Source organism: Abramis brama, assembly GCF_963993115.1.
Source record: "Abramis brama genome assembly, chromosome: 13".
Lineage (NCBI taxonomy): Eukaryota > Metazoa > Chordata > Actinopteri > Cypriniformes > Leuciscidae > Abramis > Abramis brama.
Window position 1 is genome coordinate 19,785,513 of NC_139975.1, and position 19,281 is coordinate 19,804,793.

The following is a 19,281-nucleotide window of genomic DNA, read 5'->3' on the forward strand; positions in this document are numbered from 1 at the left end:
TTCAGCGTGACCGCGGCATCCAAATTATTTAGGAATTATTTTTTTTAATAATGGCGTCTGATACTGCTAACTGCAATCCTGCCATCTAGTGGTAGATCTCCCTTCACAATCACTTTGAGAAAATAACACGAGCAATTCAAATAAAGCATTACAATATTCCAGGATTAATCAAATGGAGCGTTTAAAAGGAGAAATGTGATACTATAAAATGTTATAAAGTAATGTTTATAACTAATGTTATAAAATCACTAACATTAACTCTTCATTTAAAATGCTTTGTATTGTTTGATCTGTAAAGCTGTTCAAATTTAGAGTTTACTGCGGGTTCTTTAAATATGCCCTGGCCTGGAGGGCCACTGTCGCGCCCTGAAGCATTGAGTTTAGCTCCAACCCTGATCAAACTCACCAGAACAAGTTAATCAAGGTTTTAGGATTATTAGAAAAATTACAGACAGGTGATATTAATAAAGGCTGAAGCTCAACTCTGGGGGACAGTGGACCTCCAGTCCTATAGGCCAATTTTGAAGAACCGTGGTGTATAGCATTGTCATGGTGACAGTTGTATATATTTACCTTCTACCTTTACCGTTTACCTTCTTTACACGGAAAAGGTTAAATCTGATTATTATTATTTATTTTTTTAAATCATGTTGACATGCGTATTATTTACGTCTTGTAGCTATGGAAACAGTGAGTGGTTTAATGCTTAAAGGGATAGTTCACCCAAAAGTGAAATTCCATCATTATTTACTCACCCTTATGTACGAGTTTCTTTTGTTGAACTAAAAAGAAGATAACCAGACACCCATTGACTTCCATAGTCATTTTTTCCTATGGAAGACAATGGCTATGGTCAACTGTCTGGTTACCAACATTGTTCAAAATATCTTCTTTTGTGTTCAAAAAAAAAAACTCATACAGGTTTGGAACAACTTGAGGGTGTAAATTTTCTGATAAAATTAGAATGATTATTAAAACGTCATAGTTATCGTTCTTGGTGGGTCTCATTGTAACCAAGATTTTAGCCAAAGGAGGAATAAGTAGCCTAGAAATTAATTTTCAAACAAATTAATTCACATTATGCCACACTGTCGATTGACTTTAAATTTTACTAAACATGGAATATTCTTTTAAGGTGAGATGCATTATCAGCTCAAGTTTTTGTGCGACCATCATGCCAGCCAGGTCATTCAGATTTAATATGTTTAATTTCATGTTTAATGGTTACTCTGAGCCTCAGTTTATCAAACTGCTGTAATGTGTATCATGTTTATACTGCTTAATTAGTCTGGATTTAATGAATGCCCTGCATGTGTGCTAATGTCAAATGAATGGACCAATGACAGAATGAACACAACAAAACAGTCTCCGTTAAACAGATTAGGTTTATTTCTATTGCTTTCAATGGCCTCTGACTAACAAAATATGGGGGGACAAAAAAACAAACAAAATAAGCAATCAAGTACATATACAGTATATTGGCTATGCACAACTCGTCAGTCTTACATCCCGCCATAACCCGAAACAAAAACGGAGGAAAAAACCCAACCCAGACCTTAAACTAATGTCCTGTGTTATCAACTGGGATACTTAGCAAACTCTTGGAAAAATTAAAGGAACTAAAAGAATGAATACTAAAGGGAAAAAATTATAATATCAAACAAGGAAAGAGAGGTTTTGATTTGGAAAGAGGGAAGGTGTGGAATTCCTGCATTTCATGCAGCAGCCCTGTGACATCTGTCTGATGGGGCAGATACAATATTTGTACTTTGAGAAATGAAACTAAGCAAGGGTGTTAATCATAAAAATTCAACTTATATCAACACATTTAAATGACAAAAGAAAATGCCAAAGGTGACTGTCAGCCTTAAGCTTTCTGGAAGATGTACCATGCAGGTATAACCACTTAAAGGTTCTGCATTACAAGTACAAACATAACAACATGAGAAAAGATGCCCCAAAAGACAAGAACATCAATGTAAACGGTTGATTGGAAATCATCAGTTGCTGTATCAAACGTTACACCACGCTGACACCATTCACAATATGTGGTGAGATGGCAAAGTCCCTCCCTTCCCATTCACAGCTTCTTTTATAATGAATAGAAAAACTGAGTTTGGGAATTAAAACAAAGGTACATTTATCATACTATGTTCTACATTAAGAAATTGTATTCAATATGTGTTGCATAAACTTATTAAAGGCCCTGATATCTACATATGCACCAATAAAATATGGCCCTCTTTAATTGTCATTTAATATCTAGCACCAATGAATAGGATAAAAATTATTCCTTTGTAAGGAGAGAGCATTTTAAGTTAATCTAATGTACTCAGACCATTACATCGATGTCATAAGAGTAACTAATGTCAAGCTCTCAAACTGAAGCCAATTTATACACCCCTAAAATGAATAAACCTTCAGACTGCTGGTTTTAAACTAATAGAGTAAAAACCATCTGAGAAAATTATAAAATAAAAGTTAACCCTTCTATTACAGAAAAGGTAAAAGTTGAAAAGAAAAGGGCATTAAAACTGTATGGTTTGCTCTGGAGCGACATGCTATAGTGTTCATTGGCAGTTTACAAGTTTTTGTAGGAACTCTAAAAAAAGCATACATTAAATCTCTCATTATAAACTGCGACATTAGATATATTTCTCCAATGGTAAAATATCTGTGACGTTGGCTTGCATAACTGACTTATAATTTAGACAAAGCCATGAGCATTGAAGTCATAATATGATTATCTCATTACTTCCTTACAGAAGTTGTTGTAATTATTATTTTTCAGAACCCTGAGAGTGAAACATTGGATTAATCCTTTTCGGTTGGACCAGTCTAGCATTTTGAGATGATATTCATTGCCTAGAAAATTCATGATGCTTTTTTTTTTTTAGCACAAACAATTATAGCATATTTTAACTTTTGGAGCATTGTATTCTGATAAACGTAATCATGCAACCAATCAAATCAAGATTTAGTTTACATGTTGATTTTTCGGAAAGGTTTTGTAAAGCTTATTCGCACTGCAATTCGTCCATCCATCCAACATGCAGTCCTTAGTGTTCCTTTGGTTATTGTATAAAATCTACATGCATCTCATCTTTTACAAAAATAAAAGATTACATAGAAAATGACTGTTAAAAAAAGCTAATTAACAGCATGTTTTTTTTTTATTATTAGTCTGTTAAGGATAACTCTCCAATCTAAATTAGAATTATAGTCGTTATATCCAACGGTTTTTGTTCTTTAATAACATTTTTTAAACAAAATATGAGTAGTGCTGTTTATGAAAAACTGATCAATGAGAAAATAGTTTTTTCTTCTGTGCCTCTGTTGACAAAGTCAAACATGCCAGAGGAACCATAACATCTCATTATCGTAGCCATGTTTCTTCAAGATTCGCTTCAAACTCGCATATAACTCAGAAAACAAACTTTCTTTTGTGCCTTTTTGAAATGATTCACCATAACTTTAAAATCTGTTGTCAGTGTGTTGGAATCAAGTTTCGGGAGCATTAAACATATTTGCACGCACACAAATGTACACACACACCCTCCAGCACACACAAAAAATCTTCAGATATTGCATTCTGCAAAAGGGCACCGAGTTTCCAACAATAACACTATACCATTTAACCTGTTGGCAGGATTAAAAATGCATCAAAATGCCCTGTAAAAAAAAAAAAAAAAAAATCACATTTCTTCATACTGTTGTTATCACTAACAAACACTTAAGAGCAGACAGTTAAATCATCATTCAGTTATCAGCCTCTTCAACACATCACAGGGAAAAACCCTTGAGAGCAGAGGTCATAAAAGTCAAGCTAATTGCACATTGAACCACATCGTCACCAAACACCTTGAAACTTTCAGCAACGTTTCAGCCCTTTGATGCACAAGTATGCATCATGTCGTTGAGAGAGCGTAAAAGTTCAGCTGCTCTGTGTTCAGGGGTAGTTGCAATCATCGCCATTTAATGTTGTTCTCAACTTAACATTCCTGTGGTGCCATGTTGTTTTCATCCTCAGAGGGGGGGCTGAGAGCAACAGCAAGTCACTCCATCAATGCAGAATCGCGACTTCTCCACTGCTGTTCAACGAGCAAGAGTTCACATCAAGAAAAGCTGCAGAGTTTGATCCTCCTGGCTGAATGACTTCCATTATCAGTGTGAAGAAGATCAAGGAGTAGTACCATCTCCATCTTATACTACACATCATAGGCCTTAATGCAATAAACATGATTAGCTGTTTATTAGTTGTGCTTCTTTAGTCCAAGATTGGCCAAAAAACAGCACCTTTCAAAAAAAAAAAAAAAAAGTCGCACATATAAGACAAGTGATAAAACTATGTGTTTCAAGACCATGTTCTCTGTGTCCAACAGCACACTCTTCAGTTGACATTGGCACTTGACATGTATGAGGTTTGATTTTGTCATCTATTTGAAAATTCTGACAAAGACTTCTTGGCTAAGTGTGTGTTGTCCTTAGCCAAAGCAGTTTATGTATTTGAGGTACAATGGCAAATGCAGAGGCAAAAATTTGAGTGTGCCACATCTGTTTTCGAAGTTGTTTTAAGGATGAGGGATAATCCTGTAAAAACATAAAAAATACATAGAAAAAACATTAACATATTAGGAGACAAAGAGGAGCAGCTTTATATAAATAATGCAAAACCATACACTCAAAAACAAAACTCAAAAGAAGATATCTGAAGGATGTTTCAACCATTTTTGCTAAATTAATGTCAATGGGGCCAAAACAGCATTTGACCCAACTGACGTTTTATATATATATATATATATAAAAATAATGTCTTCTTTTGTGTTCTGAAGAAAAAAGTAAGTCATACAGGTTTGGAACGACATGAAGGTGAGATGTCATTTTTGGGTGAGCTATCCCTTAAAGCAAACTAAAATTCTGATACATTACCTGTTCTCATCTTAAAATGGAGTTAGCTGGGCACCCAGTTATGGGAGGAGCTCTGTGTGGTCGCTGGCCCAGAATAGCCCTGCCCACCCTGTATGATGGGGTCAAAGTTGAAGTCAACCAAGTCTCCATCCATTAGATCACTGTTGATAATATATTCCACATCACAGTCCAGGTTTTCAGTGAACATCTCAATATCCAAGTCTGTAGGTAGACGGTCCTGGGAGGGCATGAAGCAGGGTGCTGAAGCAAATTGGCCTAGACCTTGCAGGCCTCCGTTCCCACCAGGTGACGGGACAGCTCCATGCTGCAGAAGCCCAGCGCCTGGCACATGATGCTGGTTCTTTATGGTTGCGAGCTGAGGCGGTTCCTGGTTCATGGGTGAGTGCATCATTCCAAAGCCCATCTGTGAGTGCTGGAGTTGGGATTGAGGTTGAAGGCTCATCTGCCCCACCGTGCTTGTGTCAATGCCTTTGCTCAACATCATCTGACCTGCTTTGGCTTGGCTGCTGGAAATAGATCCTGCAAGCCCCAAAAGGCCACCACCTCCTTGGCTAGGCATGAGAGGATCCATCTGGGTCATCATGACGTCGCTTGGTGGGGGCGAATCAGAGGTCAGGAGAGCTTCGAGGCTGGAGGGCACGCGAGCACTGAAACCACTGTGACCAGGACCAGGCAGAGGGCTGAAGAGGGAGTTTCCAAAGCTGGAAGGGCTTGTGCTGGATCTGGCGGTGGGTTGAACCGAGCTCTGCGGACCTGATGGAGTGGATCCCTGCAAAGCCTTCGTTGGTTGCAGCTGCCTAAATGTAAAGCTGGACCCTCGAGGCAGCAGAGTGGATGCAGAGGGTAGAGGTTGAGGCGGGGCAGGGGGGGCCGTGCTTGGGCTCGCACCCCCTTGCGAACCCGTCATTAAAGTGAGCCCGTCAATCAAATCCAGTTCTTCCATGAGGGTCTCAGTTAGTGTTGGGGGAAGATTCCCTGTAGAATAGCCACCAAGAAGGCCGTCCTCAGGTAGGTCATCCTCGTCCTCCTGCCCCGTGGCAATGGGAGAAAGCCTACCGCTCAGGGTGCTGGCATTGGAGCTTGTACGTGGCCTGAAACTTGTCCACATGTCGGGGTCATCCAGGTTGCCACGAGAGGAAGGGCTGCTGCTGTTCACTCCCCACTTTCCAAACTGACCCGGAGTCCCGGGACTGTCCGCACCGCTGGCGCCGGAAGCACCCTCACCCTGCAGGGCAGCTCCAGAGCCTCCAATCCCAGTTGCCCCAGCTTGCTTTTTAGTCTGCTTTGCTCGCATACGACTTTTAAGCAGTTTGCTGCTGTTGTCCATGGAGGCGGCGCGGCGGCGTGGGGCTTTGCCGGTCTTGCCACCCTCAGGGTTGAGCATCCACCAAGAGCTCTTTCCTGTGGACTCATTGTGGACTCGCAGGAACTTGTTGTGGAGTGATAAATTGTGGCGAATGGAGTTCTAAATAGGACAACAACAAAAAAAAATCAAATCTCAAATTTAAAAAAACATGAAATAGAAACAATGTTACTGCATAACAAGGTTAGGATCATCAGGGTTTGAAATCCCACCAATCAACCGTGGCAGGTAACGCTATGAACTCACTAGCCAATTCAGAGCGTTTTGATTGCATTCTATCACACTCAAAGTCTCACTCCCGTCCCTAGCTGTCAGTAGTAAAATACTGCACATCCACGACTTTTGCGTGTCACTATACAGACGCCAAAAGCGCCTTCTAGCATCTTTACTGTGAAGCATGAACATTTTAACATTATGAAATAATATTGCTTGGGTATAACCTTGTCATCATGATGATATTTTGGGGCATGTTGAGGCAAAAACAAATAACTAACAAAACAGCATCAGGCATAAGAGACATCATGATTCAAATTGTCCTTAAAAGATATTTATTTCTTGCAAGAAATGTTCCCAGTCCATCCACAGTCCAGCTGCAGGCGGAGTGAGACCCCTCAGAGGTGTTTTGCTGGCAGTTTTATAATGTTCTCCTCAAAGCTATTTCTTACAGCCCCCACCAAACAAAAGAAACAGGGGAACCCCTGTGGCTCCCCTACCCCCAGGAATCTTTCCACCTCTTAAGTCTCACACACACCTTCCAGCTGTATCAACATTATAAAAGAAACTCAAAATACAGCCAAATAAATGTATGGCATTTCATTTGTTAAATCACTGAAAATAAGATAAAAGAAAAGATAATTTTTTTCCACAACAGGGCATGATTTTAATGATCATTAACTTCTTTAATCAGTGGAGGAGAGGCTTTAATGCTCTATAATAAATAGATTTCAATATGATATTTCAATATAAGTTTTGATTTTTGACAATGTGGTTTATTTCTGATATTTTTGTTTTGGCCGGTAACTTAAAATTCTAGTAGCTAATTAGGTTGGTGAGTGAAAAGGTTATTTTCAAACCCTGATTATTATTACTCAAAATTATCAATCAATACTTTCTTCTACGTACCTTCCACCCAGCAGAACTGTTACTGTCTCCTTTGTCCTTAAAATACGGCACGGTTTTCACCATCCAATCGTAGATCTGCGCCAGAGTAAGTCGTTTTTCTGGCGAGTTTTCAATCGCCTGGCTGATCAGATCTGCGTAGGACTGATTACCCCAAGCATTACGCCGGGAAGTTCCTTTTCGAGGCGTGGTCCCGCCCACTCCAGCGACGACCCCGCCCTCAGAGAGCAAGACTTTCTCAGGCTCGGATATGATTGGCTGAGGCTCGTGTTTATCTTCCTCGGCGGGCGGAGTTCCAGCAGCGGACTCTGAGCCGTCTGCCCCCCCGGCTTTGACAGATGAGATGTCGGGTCTAGGCAATGGCCATGTACATGACCTCGGTCTGCTCTGCGGCTCAAAATCTGGGTCAATCGGGGGTACGTTTTCTTCCTCCATTGTGCGATGCAATCCAGATAATTTCAGACGAAGGCTGGATTTAAGTGAAATAGTTTTGGGGCGATGCTTTTAAAAACACGGCTCAATACACCAACTGGGCGATGAAAGTAAGAGTATGACTATTTATAACTAAATAAGTAAAATAATTTTGATTAGAATTTTTTTTTTTTTTTTGCTTGATATATTACACTACAGAATCCAGACTAAATTTAACCGTGACTGCCTATGGTAACAGCACATTCGTAATAATCTGAACACACCAATATAGCGTCAGTTAATCCTCAGATTGGAGATTAAAGGAGGCAAATAATCTCCTTAATAGTAACTAACATAAACCATCTGATTTGCATAGAGCAAACGAGGACAGAATGGGGGTCTCTTTGTTTATGTAGAAAGAACAAAGGAAATTCACTACACATCAAAACAGCTGGATTGTCAAGAGCAACTACTGAAATAAACCTCAGGAAAGAGGACGCCCTGGAGTGACGAGATAATCTATGAACTTTTCATGGAAAAATAAACACCTTTTTACAGATAAAAATTATTGCCGAAGCAATTAAATAAGTGAAATAGCAAAACCAATCATAACATGCGCCGTAATTGCTAAAATATCAACCTGCAACTGGTTCCTATAATAGCAGCTAATGGTTGATTGGTTTTCGCAATTAGACTTGAACAAGAAAAAAAAACAGAGCAGACAAATTGAGGAACTCTACAAAAAGCGATAAACCACCTTAATACGGGTTTTACAACAACCCCTCCTGTAAACTGAGTGTTGTATTTCTGTACAGTGTACGAATACTGTACTTGTAAACGAAATCAAGTTAATGGAAATTACTTGTTAGAGCTGCCTGTCAAAGTCAACAAAGCCATATTATTTTTTAATTGGGATCCATTATTAAGTTAAAACAAATAAATGCAAGGCTTAAAGTACATCCTAACTCAAATGCGTTGAGCAAGAATGTTTAATCGCCAAAAGAAGCACTACGGGGGAAAAGGCTCTTTAACTTAATTAATCACGATCAAAATTTTACATTTAAAAAAATACCAAGATAGCATCTTACAGGAGTGCTCGATCATTACGGGTTGTTTTATGTATTTTTTTTTTTACCGTACAACAAAAAATCTCTGTTACTGTCGTTCAAGTTTGCACGGTCCTCCACGCTGTGTGCTGCTGGCGCGTGTCACCATCTGCCATGTTCCTCGAGACGCAGCTACACACGATGCTTGCGCGGGCACAGCTAAGCCGAACGTGTCGGTCCCGTTGAAGCCTTCCTAAATCACACTACAGTCGATGTGTTCTTCGAAAAGATTAAAAAGTTGTAGCCCGTTCGCTTCTTGGCAATCACCGGCACCTCGGCCTCTGGGAGAAAACTCGAAAGCGTAGTTTTACTACAGAGGGAGTAACTAGTTAGCCAACTCCAGTTTTTATGAGTTAAAATCCCTCCGGTAAAAGTCGAAGAAACCTGCTTCTTTTCAATAACTTGGTCGTCTCTTGAAATCAATGCGAAATCGTTTCTCTTCTGCTGTTAATGGAGATAGACAAACAGCCATTCCTCGTAGATCTTACTTGTTTTGTTTTGTTTTGACTCGAGGCGAAGACTCCCTTCTGACGTCTGTTTACCACTGCCAGACAACGCGTCGTGCGCATGCGTCGAAGGGATTGATGGGAATTGAAGTCAGTCATGTGATGAGTCGTGTACCGTGTCCGTAAATACACAACCAGAGAGAACCGGGATCCCGAAAAAGACTGATCACGCAAAATGTTATGTAATAGTTTCTAAATATGTGTGTGCGTGTGAGAGGGAGTCCTGCCTGTGGTTAAATGGTTTTGTCATTTTAGAATCTCTGTATTGTTATGAAGCGGGTGAAGATCCTTAATCCCCTAATAGATTTCCAGTGGAATGCAATGGAATCCCCTTACCTCATGCTGTCCAAATGGTTCCCGTTGAAATGGCAATCTCATTTTTTAATTAAGATCAATTGGATGGAAGCTATTTTTATGTTAGATGTTTACGCCACAATGTCGTTATCGTTAAGACGCGCCATTATTTGAAATCGCCCCGTGGCTAGGTTTCTTACGTAGTTTTGAAATTAAATTCAAGTTTATATAGGCCTACAATACATTTACATTTTGAAGAGCCCCCTCAGTGGTGTAATATAACCTCCACTGAATGTACTCATTTTAAAACAGACTTTCACTTGTCACTGTGTTGTTGTTCATTCTAGGTCAGCTGTTGCTCGTAAGTTTTTTTTAATGCATGTGTTTGTCTGCCTGGTCACGGATCTACCATGAGAACTACAATACCCACAGGACCTTCCGAGGCATTACCCCTTTTCCCAGTATGGACACAGCATGATGCAACTCTTCCTGGTGAAAACCAGTATTAGATATGTGATTAAGTAATTTATTTATTTTGAAAACATTTTAATTGAACAGTCTTTTTGAACAAAAACACATTATAACACCACTTTTTATTAATGTTTTTTTTTTTTTTAATCAGTAGTTGACACCCCACGGCCCCCACTAGTACTCATTATCAATTAGATATGTATGCAATAAAAAGTTATGTTAACCCTTTTAAATTGAAAATAAACAATAAGATATGTTTTCCTGTTTATGGTTCTGAAAACCTGTACTGAAGATTGACAAAGAAAAGTAATAAAATAAAATTTTAAATAATTGTTAAAATAAATAAGTGTTAATAGCAGATCCTAGTTTTGTGGTTGGAAAAAATATATCATTTTACTAGGAGTGTAAATCACTACATCGACACTACCAATAATCAGACAATCTCTGACACTATATGGTCCATGTCTGACCTAACTTGCCTTTGATGTCACATAAACATTCAATAGTCAAAGTGAAGTGATTTAATACAGAATTTTAGACTTTTTACAACAGGGCTTTTTTTTTTACATTCAACGCTTTAATGAATTTGATAGGCCTGAGCTGAGTCCTATGATCATTTCATTATTTACCCACTTCATCCCAGATCCCATATAATGGTTGTCAAGGCTGTAAATAGGCACATGCAGATTTCATAAAGAAAAACGTTAAACGCTTAAACATTTGCAGATACAATAATATAACTTACATCAAATTGTAGTTTCTCAAGCAAAATGTAATGCATTTTTAACCTGTATGGAGTCATGGCAACTCAAAGTCAATGGGAGGGTAATTTGTGCCAAGCAGCATGGGCTCACCAAGCCTATAAAACTTTCACCATTGTTATAGACACACAATCTCTCACACACATTTACACTGTTTTTTGTTTTGTTAGACTTACATGTTCTTTAGACAGGTACACTGAGTTGAGTGTTCATTATACTGTTAAGGGAGTTTGTTCGAGTAGACTAATTTACACACACCTGGCAAACAGGATTTGATATGGTCAGTCACAGAAAGAGAGACACTGTTTTGTGTTGTTCTTTTGGATCATTTCAATACCTGTTTTTGAAGCTTATTGCATAATGTGGCCTCTGGTTTTGCATCTTTTGTTTAATTGTTACAACTTACCCCAGCAGTGGGCTAGATTGTAACAAAGGCACAAAATGTATATGACATCAACTCATAAGGGCTGTGATATTTTTGTAGAGGACTGAATTGGCATCTTTTGTAGTAAACAAATATACTTTGTATAAAAGTTTGAGCAATCTAGTTACAGATGCTGTAACAAAATGTGTTACAACCACGCCCTGGTCTCCCCCTACCTTTTTGATGTCTGGCATTTAATGTTCTAAAAATAAAAATAATAGCCTAATAATGAATTTGTCACATATAATTATTACTGATGTAAACACATTACATATGTCAATAAAAGTATAGCCTATGCATAATTTAAATGTTATATGGATAATTTAAATGTAATATTGAATTTCACATGTAATATGGAATTTTAAATGAAATACGAAATTTAATGTAGCCTAATATGGAATTTTACCCTTTTTACCCAGATTTTAAAGTTAACAAGAAAAGAGTAAACCATTTCTATGATGTTAATACTGAAAAGTAGGCCTATTTCTTTTTTTAACAACCTATAATGTATGCAATCAATCATAACAAAGTTTATAAATTTACATCGTCTATATCGCGAATTCACTGACTACCGTTATCTGTGGCCGACAGCCATTTGTTATAAATAAATAGTTCACTTAATATAGCCTATAGAAGGTTGACACGTATGTAGGCAATTGTTTTAGAGCACAATGAAACAACAAATAGGTGTGTGCGCATATATCTATGTTAAATATGCAAATGTATATTACTAAGAAAGAACTGAGGTCTTTGTTCTATATAACTGCCAGCACTAGAGGGCGCTGTGATGTTTCTAAACGCCTCACAGATCGTCGCTCTGATTGGTCAAGGTCTGAGCGTCTTGTCCAATGACTAGAAGGTCGCCGTTTTCAAATCATCAGACACGGAAGTATCTAACACTCAGAGAGAGTCAGCCTGAGCCTGTTTAGAGACCCCCTATGTTAGAGACCTGGTAAGAATATGATAATGCTTCCTAATGATTATGATGTGTTTATTTGTTTAGAAATAGTATTGAGTTTGTTAGTTCCTTATCGAAAGTAGGCTCGTTACTAATTTTCCGTGTCAAGGGTTATTGTTACCAGAGCAAAACATTCGTTGCAGTTGTCAGTTACAAGCTGAGTTCATTCTAGTATTTTTAGTCTGTTGTGTAATGTTATACTTCCTGAACTATTATCCGATGTTTAAATAACACATTTGGGTTTCTTCAATGAGGTACTTTAGTGTTTAATTTTAGATCAGTATTTAAGGAATTTAAACTGCTGCTATATTTTGTATTGTATATTATATTTGTTTCCTCATGTGTCATCCTCTGTGAGATGTGCGATTGTCAGTAAGTAAGTTAGGTTTCAGGAAGCCACAAAAGAATTCCCAGACTTTAATTTTTTTTTTCAGAGACCTTCCTGTTATTGAAATGGAGAGCTTTCTAAGGCAAAGGCTTGCCCAGGCCTCTGGCAACCTAATGGGTGGATCATCTCTTCAGAAACCCATTTCTTCATACCAGGCTATCAAATTGCCAGATGTGTGTTCTAGTTTCTATTCAATTGCAGATGAACCTTTTCCCCAAGTGTCTGGATTTCTTGATGACACTGTCGGCCCGTCGTTTCTTTCAAATGAAGCCGGAACTGTGTTGAATTCCCCTGGTTGCACACCATCAGAAAATCAAACAAAAAATAAGGACGAGAGAGTTTTAACTCTAAGTAAAGAGGCTGCCGTCGGATCCGGTCTTAGTTGCTCTCTTGTAGCGCCCTGTCAGTCAGCAGATGGAAGCATGTCTACTAGATCAATACAGAATGAGAAAGACATTAGTGCAACTGCAGATAAAGCAGATGGGCACTGCAATGAACCCACGGTATCCACTACATCTTTAGAGAAATCAGATTTTATGAGTGAAGTGTTGAAGGACAGCACTTTTAATGTGACTCAAGACTTGAAAGAACGGTCTGACACTGGTGTTAATGTGACTGTTGATCTACACAACACCAGGGAGAAGAACAGCACTTTTGAGTGTCAAGAGTCAAAGGAGAGGTCTGACCCTAGACTTAATTCAACAGTGGATATTGATGTCCCCAATATTAAGACTGAGTCAGGAAATACCACTGTTGACCTGGTCCAGTCACATGACCCTAAAGAGAGTCATGACACTAGGGTTAATGCAACTGTGGATATTCCTAATCTAGATAGTGCACATTCTAAAACCAATTCATCTGTGAATAGTGCACCCTTAAACACTACAACAGAACAGCTCAATGAAAAGCTTGAAGTAACCATAGACATTCAGCCACTAGAAAAACCAAGTGGAAATCTTAACTCTACTTTGGATGATAATATAAAAAACACAGCGGAAGCTAATTTAAAAGACAATGTAATGGTTGATATTGTGGAGCAAATAGCCAGTGCACCTCATCTACCTTCTAGCGAGATTGAACAATCGAGCTCAGATATTTTAAAACCAGCTAAGACGATGTTTACTAAACATAATACAACCACTGATCTTCCTGTGCCAGAAGTTCCAGTTTTGAAGGACACCACTCTAGAAATTAAGCCCTCAAGCACAGAATTAGCTTTAGAATTAGACCAGGTCAGTGGTGCTTCTAACTCGGTGGGAATCACTAAACCAGTCTCTAACAGCAGCGAAACAAACGTTGAGATAAGCACCTTAGCTTTTGTTTGCTCTGTAGATGCTCCCAATGATGCTCCTGAGCTCAAAGCAGAGGAGCATCACAAAATAAAAGAGAGACCTGGATTATCTGAAAGTGAGTCCATTCCCTCACTTGATATGGGAAACATCAGCAGAAACAGTATTTTTTGTTTGGATGATACTTTGGACATGAAAACAAGCTCCATGGTTACATCCACACCTATCGTTTTTGGCAGAGAACCCAGATTTGAGATACTGAGAGATGCAAAGCCCACACCTATGAGAAAAAGACTGTCTGTGATCCACAGTATGGAGGCCCAATCGAATGATGAGCTTGTTGGTGTGAGTAATCACAATGGAACTGGTGCTGTGCAGGCGACTGAGAGCTCAAGTCAGAAGGTCACATCGAACTGCATTTCAAGTCACAGTACATCAGAACCAGCAAATGAGAACAAGCCTCCCACAAAACCTCCAATTAAAAGACAGCTTCCACAACTTTCCTCTAAGCTCAGTTATCCCAAATCCAGTCTTCCACCAAAGCCACAGTCGTCCATGCACTCCTCAGTAGCAGACAAACCAAAGAATATCCAAGGGACACAGGTTCCACAATATCGCGACACAACATCCACCACCCTGCTTGGCAACCGGAAGTCAGTACAGATGAACAAGGGGAAGAACATCGCACCTGTCAAGAACACAGTGTCAGCTAGCACTGTTAAGGTAGGAAACTCTATGCTTTATGTCGCTATGAATCAGTCACTTGGATGCATAAAAATGTTGGACTTGTTGGGTTTAATTGGGTTAAAATGTGATTTATTTATTTTTTGGTAAACAGACCTCTATGGTTTCTTCTGTCACTGGATATAACTCTACTGCTGGTGAGTGGCTTATACACATTTTTTCATTTTCTTTTTTTTTAACACATTTTACACATGCACAATTATATTACTGTTCAAATGTTCATGGTTTTTGTTTTTATTTAAAATACTTTTATTCAGCAAGTTTGCATTTAATTATTTAAAAGTGACAGTAAATAGATTTATAATGTTACAAAAGATATATAAGAACTATAAATGCTGAACTTTCTTTTTGAACCTTCTATTCATCAAAAATTCCTTAATATATTAAGTTCCCCTCAAAAGCAGCTCAACTGTTTTTAACATTGATGATAAATTCGCAGCTAAGCACCAATCTTGAGCATATTATACTGAATTCTGAAAGATCATGTGACTGCATTACAGGGATAAATTACATTTCAAAATATATTAAAATAGAAAACAGTGAAAATTATAATTTTACAATATTACTGTTTTTACTGTATTTTTGACCTCTGTGAGCATTAGACTTTTAAAATTGAATGATAGTGTACATGACTGTACTTTTTTTATTACTATGGTGTATTATATAGTAATTGTGCTTTCTGTAAGCTGTAATGTGGTTGCAGTTGCAAAGCCTTCAAGCTCTGGTATACCGCAAAACAAACCATCAGGACTACATCCCCCAACCCGTAAAAGACTCGCTCTTAAGACGCCTCAAACCACACGATCCACTGTTGAAACCATTCTGACTCAGCCCAGTAGTAAACCAACAACAGGATTACAAGGTACTATTCATGATTGTTTTTCCATGATAGTTTTTCCTTTGTGTATCTTCAGATTTTGTTGCTGATTTTATACTTTTATGCAACATGGATACATGGTAAATACTAAGACAAAATGATTATGTAAATGAAGGACTCTGGTTTTATGTAATGCTTTGTCATTCCAATCATGTTTCCTCTAATTCTATCTATAAAAGGTATGAGGACGAGGAATTCACTGCTTCCCAGTGTGGGCCAAACGCACTTGAACAATGATGGTTTGCCTTCGGCAAAGAGAAAAAGAATTGGTGCGATCATTTGTCCTTATTTTTTATAATGATTGTTTACTTTTAACAACTATAGGAAATAAGTGCATTAGTGAGACAGACTGAATAACAGGTATATCTCTAATACTTTCAGAAGGTCTACAACACCTTTTAAACACTATAACACTTAATTATTTTAAACCAATGAAGTTTAGTTGGAAAGCCAACTAAAGTAATAATGAGTCTCTGGTGTATTTTCTCTTGTGGTGGTTGGCCGGGACTGTGGTAATTTTTTATTATACCCTCTTAAAACTAGTATTATTGTAATGTTTTACAATAATGTTTATGCGCATTTTGGGACATTGCATAAAAAACACTGGATGGAAACGCCAGGATGCGCATAAATTATTAACATGCGCAAAAAACATAACATATGTGCTCAATTGAGGCAGATACATTTCTGATTCGATATTAAGACATGCGCATATGTATCTGTATGGCAGGGATAGGCAACTCCGGTCCTGGAGGGCCACTGTCCTGCAGAGTTTAGCTCCAACCCTAATTAAACACACCTGAACAAGGCAATCAACATTTTCAGGATTACTAGATATATACAGGCAGGTGAGTTTTTATCAGGGCTGAAGCTAAACTCTGCAGGACAGTGGCCCTCCAGGACCGGAGTTGCCTATCCCTGCTGTATGGTATTATTTACTGAATAAATCCCTTTATTGTGTAAAAAAAAAAAAAAAAACCTCATAATGACTTTGCATCCGCAGTGGATGTGATAGGATAACTGGATTAAAATCTTGAAAAATAACAACTTTGGATCGAAACATATTAGCTACTGACAATATTTTGTGATATTTAAAAATTAAAAGACATTAAGATATTGGGCCAGATTTACTAACAGCTTACACCAGCGCAAACCCTCTTTTGTTGTTAAGAATTACTGTCAGTGAAAAATGAGCACTGAAAAATCATGGACAGGGTTATTTTTGCGGATTAACTTATTACATATGCATTTGTAAGAGTTTCCCTTTCAGATGCAAAATCTATGGGAGGACAGTATTTAAATGAATCACGCAAGGTGATTTACTAAGGTTTGCGCTAGTCAATTTACTGGTATTTGCGCAATTATTACCAGTTGCACCCAAAAAAAAAGCATGTCTTAAAACAGACGCTAATTTGCGCTGCTCTTGATAGATTTCATTGGTCATTATGGAAATGACCCGGCTGCGTCTGCGTTCTTAAATTTGCGCGTCTTCAGTAGATCACGTGCAGAACTTTTCATTCCCATCTGCGGTTTTATGGGATTGCGCTCACGCTAATTTGCCCTGTTTAGTAAATCTGGTCCATTATGAACAAAAAAGCATTGGGTGTGTCAAAGCAATGTTCAAGAACATTATAGTGTCTAAAATGTGGAAAATAGCCACCCATTGCCTTAAGCCACACTGACAAATCTCAACAGGACAGCTCCTGATATATCACTGCAAAATATTCGTTCCTGAAGCCGCCAGGAATCTGGGCAAGAAAATTGAGTCATTAAAGATATTTTCCCTGTTTGATCAGATGTAATCCAGACGGATTGATATACTTGTGAAGGGCGCAGTAATAGCCTTACTGAATAGATTGGTGCATTTGGGAGCTTGTTGTTGAAAGCTTTTTAATTCATGCATGTTGAAGGAGTAGTGTGTGCATGCCTTCCCTTTGAGTGTTTTCATTCTTTTTGAAATGGAGATTTATAGGTCTGTTCAAACTCAATTATAGGATGGTACATTGGCATCCGTGCCACCATAATGCACTGCATTAATTATGAATGTAAAATAGAAAAAATATATATATTTTATAAAATGTTTTCTGTTTTAAATAAGTTCTGTGTTCTTCAAACTGTTCATTAAAGGATCACACTAGACACTTTTTATGGATGTTAGGATCAAGCTGTTTTGACCAACTCAAACATGGATTTATTCCCTGGTTAATGAAGCTGCAAAATGAGGACCTCAGAGGAGTGTTTCTCAAACTAGACCCTTTGATGTCCTCTGTTGCCCACTTCTCTCTGTCCTGGTTTGGCTAAGTTTGCTTTCTCCTAAGAACCAATTAAGAGCCACTGTGCTTGTATACGAAGAAAGTGTCCTCTTGTACCAAATTAGCACAGAAGTAGGTGACAGTGTTTTCTTAGTAGACTGGGGTAATGGCTGTTGAAAATGGCTTTGGCATCGCTAGTAAAGATAAAACCTTTTTTTTTTTTTTATATATATTAATAATAATTTGCAGCATTAGAAATGTTTTTGATTGATCAATTACATGCTAATATTAAATCCTTTTAAAAACAAAATGTCTTTGTCATTCCCAACCTTTTAACGGTAGTGTTCATATGGATGAGCAAGTGTGAATGGTGAGCAAACACTGTTAAGACAATAAGATATTGGTTGGTATAGTTTGTTACCATCGTATGTTGTTAAAAACAAAAACTTGAATAGACAAAAACTGTATAGTAAATGTTTGTGAAATATTCTAACACTTTTTTGTTGTAATGTATTTCATGTGTGTTTGTATCCATAGCACATGCTGCTCTTTCTACAGTAGAGAGTGATGCTGTGCATCCAGCTGACGGAGCACATGAATCAGGTGAATTTTGGTGGTTGTTATTATCTTAGAGCTCATGTAGTAAGTTTTCTAATTCACAAATAGTGTCTAATATTTTCAAACCTACCTAATCTTTTTAACCCCCCATCCAGGCTGTGTTAATTGTTTGCAACTTCAAGGCAAACTTGAGAGCGTCCTCCAAGAACTAATGGGTTTGCGTTCAGGTATCTCTATTATTATTATTTTTTTATTATTATTATTATTTTTTTTCTCCAATAATTTTACCCTCTTTATTTATTGTGAGATAATGTCTTATGTTTTGCGTAACTGTCTTTTATAGAGTGTAAAAACTGGGGACCATTGCAGGAAAAACTTGAGATGTGTGTAAAGGAACTGAAGAGAATTTAAGTAGGTATTCTGTGTCTCTTCACAATTTATTCTTGGCATTTTGTTATTTTTACAGATAAATATCAAATGATATCATTATGCTGATATTAATATAAGCAATATTGTATACCTTTGCCTGATTCTGTCTTTTCTCTCTCCCACACTTAGAGGAGAAAAGAAGAGAAGTGTTGACAAAGAAAGTTTTAACTTTTACCAGTTGTGGAATTTCTATGCAGTTCTATGCATGCTTATGTGCTTCTAAAAATGAGACACTGTTAATAAAATGTAACCCAATTAAAAATTGTCTCTAGGCTTTCCCTAATAAATTATGAAATGATTTGAAATATTACAATATTGTTTATTGTTTGTTTTAAAGGCATGTGAGAAGATTCATATTTTACATTTTCCACTGTAACACATTGCCTTAGTTAGGTCATCTTG

General features: G+C 37.8%; 2 protein-coding genes across 5 annotated transcripts; one reads left to right on the top strand and one right to left on the bottom strand.

Annotated features, from left to right (window-relative positions):
* Window positions 1-1,367: 1,367 nt before the first annotated feature.
* On the bottom strand, window positions 1,368-10,449 carry foxo4 (forkhead box O4). The gene is made up of 3 exons (XM_084132912.1): window positions 7,415-10,449; window positions 4,930-6,394; window positions 1,368-4,590 (listed from the first exon to the last, which is right to left on the bottom strand). The coding sequence occupies exons 1-2, from the start codon at window positions 7,844-7,846 to the stop codon at window positions 4,952-4,954; spliced, it is 1,875 nt and encodes a 624-aa protein (XP_083989038.1). The 5' UTR covers window positions 7,847-10,449; the 3' UTR covers window positions 1,368-4,590; window positions 4,930-4,951.
* A 1,748-nt stretch (window positions 10,450-12,197) lies between these two features.
* On the top strand, window positions 12,198-19,141 carry LOC311094748 (uncharacterized protein). 4 transcript variants are annotated; one of them, XM_084132909.1, is made up of 9 exons: window positions 12,198-12,336; window positions 12,777-14,742; window positions 14,858-14,900; window positions 15,467-15,625; window positions 15,820-15,909; window positions 18,430-18,495; window positions 18,606-18,677; window positions 18,794-18,861; window positions 19,009-19,141. In XM_084132909.1, the coding sequence occupies exons 2-8, from the start codon at window positions 12,796-12,798 to the stop codon at window positions 18,859-18,861; spliced, it is 2,445 nt and encodes an 814-aa protein (XP_083989035.1). In that variant the 5' UTR covers window positions 12,198-12,336; window positions 12,777-12,795; the 3' UTR covers window positions 19,009-19,141. The 4 variants fall into 4 exon arrangements, 2 of the variants coding, with proteins under 2 accessions (XP_083989035.1, XP_083989036.1); XR_014608721.1 differs by lacking the exon at window positions 19,009-19,141 and having other exon boundaries at window positions 15,450-15,625; window positions 18,794-18,846; XM_084132910.1 differs by lacking the exon at window positions 15,820-15,909.
* The last annotated feature ends 140 nt before the right edge of the window (window positions 19,142-19,281 follow it).

Excerpts from the sequence above, each read along its gene's own strand:
- LOC311094748 (XM_084132909.1), top strand. The coding sequence starts at position 12,796 with ATGGAGAGCTTTCTAAGGCAAAGGCTTGCCCAGGCCTCTGGCAACCTA. Across the intron at positions 14,901-15,466 it reads TGGATATAACTCTACTGCTG|TTGCAAAGCCTTCAAGCTCT; the intron begins GTGAGTGGCTTA and ends ATGTGGTTGCAG. Across the intron at positions 18,496-18,605 it reads TGACGGAGCACATGAATCAG|GCTGTGTTAATTGTTTGCAA; the intron begins GTGAATTTTGGT and ends CCCCCCATCCAG.
- foxo4 (XM_084132912.1), bottom strand. The coding sequence starts at position 7,846 with ATGGAGGAAGAAAACGTACCCCCGATTGACCCAGATTTTGAGCCGCAG. Across the intron at positions 6,395-7,414 it reads ACAGTTCTGCTGGGTGGAAG|AACTCCATTCGCCACAATTT; the intron begins GTACGTAGAAGA and ends TGTCCTATTTAG.